Below are 7474 nucleotides of genomic sequence, written 5' to 3' on the forward strand. Positions count from 1 at the left end.
TAGCCAATCGGCTTCTAACTTCAGCTTGTTCAATTAACCTTTGACACAGAACCTGGAAGCTGATTGGTTTCAATGCAGAGCTGCACCAGATTTTGCACTTTTAGGAAATCAACCCCCATAGTCTTTTATAAAGAGAGCCCGCTTGTTGAGAAGGGTAAACGTCCTTGCATAAAGGCACGACATATGGTGAATTGCATTTTAAATCAATGGGAGTAATCCTCTACAGTCTTGGGGTCTAAGTGAGCCAGCCAAACAAACAAATGCTATTTTCAGATGGTTAGATTCCATTGAAATTATACATTTTAGTTTAAAAGCTTCTACATTGGAACTTGTGTGTTTGCTGCGCAACTAATGTCGCCTGTTTTTGTTTACAGGTTGCTATCAAGCATGTGGCAAGGGACCGGATTGGAGAGTTTAAGCATATGGTAAGCAGTCATATTATTACCCGCTCAGATTGCTAATGGTGCGTCGCATCAAAATGTTAAATTTTCCTGGCTGCACGAGGCTTATCACATTTTATGTTTTTTGTTCTTTTTAGAATGGCACCCTGGTCCCTCTTGAAATCTGCCTTTTAAAGAAAGTGTCATCGGGCTGCCGTGGGGTGATCAAGCTTTTGGACTGGTATGAGCGGCCCGACGGTTTTATCATCATCATGGAGAGACCGGAGCCTGTGCAGGATCTGTTTGACTTTATCACTGAGCGGGGAGCTTTGGGCGAGGAGCTCGCTGCCAACTTCTTCCGGCAAGTGGTGGAGGCTGTGCGGCACTGCCACTCCTGTGATGTGGTGCACCGAGACATCAAAGATGAGAACATTCTGGTGGACCTCAGGACGGCTGAGCTCAAGCTGATCGATTTTGGCTCTGGCGCACTGCTACGGGATGCAGTTTACACAGACTTTGATGGTTAGTTTCCATTCCTTTGCCTGTTTTTATTCTTGGGAAAACAAAAAATTAATAGTTATGGATGCTGTAAAAGACAGATTGCATTGGTTTGTTACTTTTGGAAGGTTCTTGGTTCTAAATTTTCTTTTTTTTTTATTTGAAGGTACACGAGTGTACAGCCCACCAGAATGGATCCGCTTCCACCGATACCATGGGCGTTCAGCTACTGTGTGGTCCCTCGGCATCCTGCTATACGACATGGTGTGTGGCGATATCCCCTTTGAACACGATGAAGAAATTCTTAAGGGCAAGATCCAGTACCGCTGCAGGGTATCAAGAGGTAAGCCAATCCTTCAAGCACTCATTTAATGGTCACTTTCATTGGGGTTGATGTGCAAAATCTTGGGCAGCTGTGCATAGTAGCCAATCGGCTTCTAACTTCAGCTTGTTGAGCTTTGTCAAAGCCTGGAGGCTGAGAATGGTTTCTATGCACAGCTGCACCAGATTTTGCATCCTCTTGTGTTGGCTGTTCCTTTTTTTTAAAGTGGTTGCAAACCTGTCATTGCACTGTATCGGCACAGAGCTGCCAATCCCAGCTACAGAAACTGATAGATTTTTGCCGCTGGGATTTACAGCTTGGCTAAACGCCTGTGCAGATGCATCATTAGCGATTAGTTTTTCTCATTCAGTGTAGTTCTGGGAGAGCAAGACCCTTTTATTGTGACTAGGGGGGGCCATAAGCTGTTTAAAGTTTCTTGTTAAAGTAAAGCTTTCACCTATACTTGCAAGTACCGGTTGACTGGCTGCTATACTGATCGCCTTTAAAGGAGTTGTAAAGGAAAATGTTTTTTCACCTTAATGCAATCTATGCATTAAGGTGAAAAAACATCTGATGATGCCGGCCCCCGAGCCCCCGTTATACTTGCCTGACCCCTCGAAAGTCCCTATATCCTCTTCGCTGCTCAGCCTGGCCGCTGATTGGCTAGAGCGGATGGATTGAGAGCAGCGCAGCCATTGGCTATGGCCGTTCGCTGTATCACGTAAGCGCGCCCGCAATTACTCACCACCATGCGAGCTCTCGTATGACTGTGGTCAGTAATTGCGGGGAGGACCAGAGAAAGCCGCCGAGGGACCCCAGAAGACGTAGATCGGTGCCACTCTGTGCAAAACGAAGTGCACAGTGGAGGCAAGTATAACATGTTTGTTATTTTAAAGGAAAACATTTTTTTTTCCTTTAGTAACCCTTAAATACTTCTAGTCATTGACCCACCACTAGACCCACCACTAGTTTTGCACAATCTGGCAAGTCAGAATTTCCTTAAGTTTATGGCTTGGTGGTTTTTTTTTTTTTTTTTTTTTTTTTCTTCTCTTATGGGTTACTTTTAACAAGGGGAATAAAAGACCTTGGGCTTGTATAGTGGAAAAAACGTATTTAGTTGCTGTGGCTAATACAGTTAGTCTTGCCACGGTCTGTTGGTATAATTGACCCCCAGCATTGCTTACAGATATGTAGGTGGTGACTGTTTGCATCAATTACACACCTATGTTCCATGTTCTAAGTTCCGTTTTTTTTTTTCTCCCGCAGAGTGCCAGCATTTGATCGAGTTGTGTCTGTCAAAGAGACCCTCAGACCGACCGACCCTTGAACAGATCCTCTCGCATCCCTGGATGGCACAGCAGCAAAAGCTCATAGACCAAAAGGACAATGGCAAAGTAACAAGAAAGCTGGACCAAGAATCTACCAGCTCAAGTCAGGAAAGCCTCTGAGCCCAAAAAACAGACGCTCGCTGAGCGACTTGGGAAAGGATATTACAGTCCCGGCGCGGAGGGGCTGTCATGGATCTGAACGTCCGGTCCCTCAGGCTTGGATTCCCTGTGGGATAGAAGGAGCTGTCCCACCCAAGTGATATACCTCGAATAGGGGGGGGGTCTTCAGAAGGAACTTTGTTTGTTATGGAATGTGGTGACTTCAGACTGTGGACTATATCCTAGAGACCCCTTCACTTTGCCAAGAGACTTTGATGGTTGGGGTGGGAGGGGGACGTGAGCAAGCAGGGAAGGGTGGGGAGCCTGCTATGCCATGAAGGGGCTTCACTAGCAAGCATATATTTTTGTATCTTGCTTAATGGTTGGTTTGTTTTTTTTAATATTCAGGTCCGATCTGCTGTTGACAACACATTATGAACAAGTGCTCGCTTTTAGAGGTGCATCCACTTAAACGTTGACTCAACCCAAAATCATTTTGTTTAGGGATAGGTGCTACTTACCTTTTTGAAGCTCTCAGTTGTCTTATGTTTTTTTTTTGTATGTAGCAGCAGGCTTCCCTAAGGCTAACTAACATTGGTCATACATTTTTGTATTTTTTTAAATTTTATAATATAGTTAAAAAAATTATATTTATAAATATATATTTCTTTAACGTCCTTCAATAAATAACATGCATGTAAATGCAAAGCCCTACACAAGGTGGTTGAACCTGGACAACACATCAATTTAAAAAAACATTTTTTGGGGGTGTTGTTGGCCTTTAGTCAAACAGTCTGCCATCATGTAGGCAATGTCAACCATATGTTAGCATGGGTAGTAATAGCGGCCCATTTTATCCTTTTGTTTTTTGGGGGTGTCTGTTTTAGGAGGATGCACTTCTCAAAATGCCAGCAGGTTTTAATAAGGCTGTAGAATCTAGCGATGACACAAGACCTGGTAAGGGATACTACTTTGGCTGTGTGTATTCCACGACTTCAGATTTTTTATTTTTTTTTCTCACACAGTCCAGATTGCTGAAATATCAGCTGTTGAGAATCCTAAGGCTCCACACTGTCCCATTGTACGATCAATGGAGGATTTTTTTTTTTTTTTTTTGTAATGTATAATGTATCCCTCCTTGCTGCTAATAGGGGACTGTCGCCATGGCACAGTAGTTGAGGGAGTTAACCGAAAAGCTTGCTCAGGGAAACTGGCTTAGTGCTGGTATTTCTGGCAGTGCCTGTATTCTCTAGGACCGCTCGTCAAACATCTACTCCACAGGAATGTATGCTGGACCTTTAAACTGAGGCTTTGGATGGATCAGTCATATTTTTTTCTTTTTTTTTTTGGTGACGACTGTTAGTTGTCAGCAGAACTAGTTTACAATGACAAGTATCATTGCAATTCTTAATTTATTACTACTTTTTTTTTTGTTTTTTTACATCTTCAACAACTTGAACAAAGTTGTCTTCATGGCCTTAAATCTTTTTAGAGACGTTCCTGTCATTTTTGTTGTACATTATTTCTATGTTTATCAAAAGTGCCCTGGGGGAAAATTCACCATCATCCTGTGGGTAGATGGATGTAGACATTCGTGATCTGCTCCACGCAGTTTTAAGCAAGAAACTCGCTGTTCTTGTGAACTTCAGTTTACAGTTGTCACAACAGGACTTTGATTTAGGGGCTCACTGTGTTGAGCAATGGTTTTAGTTCTGAGTGCACCCTTTTTAAATAAAAAAAAAAACTTAAAGTTTACCTGTTGGTGGAGGCAGCAGCATTTTTTTTTTTTTTTAGCATGAGGAAATATTGGCAAAAAATTTGGATAGTCATGTTCCTTTTTGACGCTCATAGGCTTCAAGTTGGTACATTAGTTGCCTTTTGATACAGGTACTCTTTAAGGACACTTTGAAAATCCTTATTTTCTTAACACTCACTCCTCAGTAACTTACTGATCATTCCCACACTGAGCAAAATGGGTTTAACTCTGCCCAATGGAACCAGTTGGGTATAAAATTTGAATCTTGGGTACATTCTGTGTACCCTTACAGTGTTCACTGGTTATGTCCTAATTTATTTTATTTAATCTATGTAACTTGCGCCTTATTTTTTTTTTTCCAGTTTCGTGAGGCGGACTTTATTTATAAAGTGACTTTTTTTTTTTTTTTTTTTTCTTATGAATATTTATAAGAATCTTTGTTACGTTCTGGACATCAGAATTTTCTTTTGGGTCAGTTTTTATTTAATGTTTAATTATATCTATTTCTTTTAATAAAATTTTTTACAAGTTGAATCTTCTGTTTTTGTGTATCTTATTTGGCGTACTGTAACTTGTAGATAATCTGCCACTCCAGAGCAAAGTGATGGGTTGTCTTGGAATTCTACCCAACGTTACTTGCCTCTCCTGCTCTGTGCCTCCATCTGAACCCTTGGAAATGCCTACAATCATATTTCCACTATTGCAAGACTTTGCGTCGGTTGCCAACCTCCCAGTATACGTAGAGAAAAGAAGAAATCCCCTTAGGGAATTGGGACCTAAAGAGACAACCTGTACACCAGAAATCGGTATAAAACAATAATTTTATTGCACATTAAAGATGAAATAATAACACATAAAAATTGTAAGTTGCGCATCGATCTATAGACATCATGGGTATGAATACACGTTTCAAGCGATATGAGGATTCTCCCGTAAATCTGATGCTTTTCCAATGCCTTTTCTTAAGGGGTGTTTTACAGGACATGTATCTGTTTTAACAGTATTCTATCAAATAAGACAACATTGTAATAAAAATGGAGTAGGATTATGAACCCCATTACCATTCATAATGTCCTACCACCAAGATAACCTAGTATATGGGCGTGTGGTACTTAAAAGGAGTGTGCCTGGATAAATGAGCCACCTGGTCCTTGGTATAGGGCAGTGGTTCTCAACTCCGGTCCTCGGGACCCACTTACAGGCCAGATTTTAAATATTACCTTGAGGAAAACGTTTCAGTTAATTTCAGTTATTTTGAAAACGTGACCTGTTAGTGGGTCCCGAGGACCGGAGTTGAGAACCACTGGTATAGGGGAACATGTGACCTCCTTAGGATGCAGTGGCTGGGTTTGAGTGGCTATATGCCACATCTGAGAATTCATGGGTTGGGGACCAGGTCATTGGCTGTGTAAGCTCTAAACTTGGCGCTTACACCAAGGTTTAGACCCCGTGGCTCCAGTGAAACACAGCTGTGGGGGGGGCAACATGGCAAAGTTGAGTATCGATGGATAGAAGGGTAACTTTAAAAAAAAAAAAATTGAAAATTCCTGGTTGCATCAGCCACCTGCTGCATATGCATGCTTCTGTGGCCCATTCATTGCCACAGCTGGAGCTGTAATCCTTTTGGATGGCTGAGAGCTGCTATTGCTACTGAGTGACTATAGGAATGAAAGTCCTTTCTTGTATTGAGAGGTATGGACTCCAGAGAGAGAGGTTTTCCCCTGTACAAATTAGTAAGACCTCATCTGGAATATGCAGTTCAGTTTTGGGCCCCAGTTCTCAAGAAGGATATCGGGGAACTGGAGAAAGTGCAGAGAAGGGCAACCAAACTGATGAGAGGCATGGAGGAGCTCGGCTATGAGGAAAGATTAGAGGAACTGAATTTATTCTCTCTTGAGAAGAGGAGATTAAGGGGAGCTATAATCAACATGTACAAATATATAAGGGGTCCATATAGTGAACTTGGTGTTATTCCCTTTACGGTCAACACTGAGGACAAGGGGGCACACTTTACGTCTAGAGGAAAAGAGATTTCACATCCAAATACGAAAAGGTTTCTTCACAGTAAGGGCTGTGGAATATACTTCTGCAGAGGTGGTTCTGGCCAGCTCAGTAAAGTGCTTTAAGATGGGCCTGGATGATGAGGGGGTGGGGCCAAGTCCGGAATTCTGTGTCTATGCCCCCAAATACTGGACTTCGGAGCACGCCCGCAAGGTAACCCCCAGGCAGAGCGCTTCTCCCAGGGGGTTAACTGATGCGAGGAGGAGCCACGAGCGCAGCCGGGGAACCCCTGAAGACGAGGTTCGGGCCACTCTGTGCAAAATGAACTGCACAGTGGGGATAAGTATGACATGTTTGTAAACCTTATTATTTTTTTTTAATTAACAATCACTTTAAGCCCTGATGTGGAAAAAAAAACATGTCCCCTGTGCATCTGTATAATGATATCTGGCCTATATCTACAACTCATGATACATTAGTGTGATTGTCAGTGGGAAGAACGCTCCTTACACTTGTGGTCATTGGGAAGAATTCCTCCCTTACAGATGGCTAAAAAGATCAATGGTGTCTGAGGGAACTTATCTGAGAGAGCAGATCTCAAAGAGCACCATTAGTGGTCATCCGTTCTTGGAACAACGTTTTGTACAAAGCACACTGCTGCATCGTTTGAAAAAAAAGTGCAAGAACAGTGTGCACCTAAACCACTTATACCATTCACATTCATCATGTCCCCCCATCCCCACAGATAGAATGAAAGTTAGGCATACACCAGTTAGGCCTATTATGCCTGATTAAAACTCCTACTGCCAACTTATTTTACACAGCCGTAGCCCTGATGAGGAGGTGACGTGTGACTCACGAAACGCGTTGGTTTTTGCTCCCGTTATAAGTTTGAAACAAAACCTTACTTTGGACTGTAATACTTTGATTTTCAGATTGAAACATTACCTCCACAATTTGGGGGTTCCTCTGGTAGTTCCCTGATGCACAGAAACCGCAAAAAAAAAATTACCTGGATGCCCCTTAGGGACACTATCAGTACAGTTATAGAGAAATTGGTTCTGAGGTCCCCAAACCAGAGAGCCAAAGA

At 42.4% G+C, this 7474-nt stretch overlaps 1 protein-coding gene across 2 annotated transcripts in view; it reads left to right on the forward strand.

The window, feature by feature from the left end:
• LOC120945062 (serine/threonine-protein kinase pim-1-like) overlaps positions 1-4917 on the forward strand; it is a 15226-nt gene extending 10309 nt beyond the window's left edge. For both annotated transcript variants that reach the window (XM_040358916.1, XM_040358915.1), the window contains exons 3-6: positions 375-425; positions 539-902; positions 1045-1221; positions 2467-4917. In XM_040358916.1, the coding sequence (XP_040214850.1) occupies positions 375-425; positions 539-902; positions 1045-1221; positions 2467-2648 (774 nt within the window). In that variant the 3' untranslated portion in view covers positions 2649-4917. The remainder of the gene's footprint in view (positions 1-374; positions 426-538; positions 903-1044; positions 1222-2466) is intronic.
• Positions 4918-7474: the final 2557 nt, after the last annotated feature.

This window comes from Rana temporaria, chromosome 7 (genome assembly GCF_905171775.1).
Source record: "Rana temporaria chromosome 7, aRanTem1.1, whole genome shotgun sequence".
Lineage (NCBI taxonomy): Eukaryota > Metazoa > Chordata > Amphibia > Anura > Ranidae > Rana > Rana temporaria.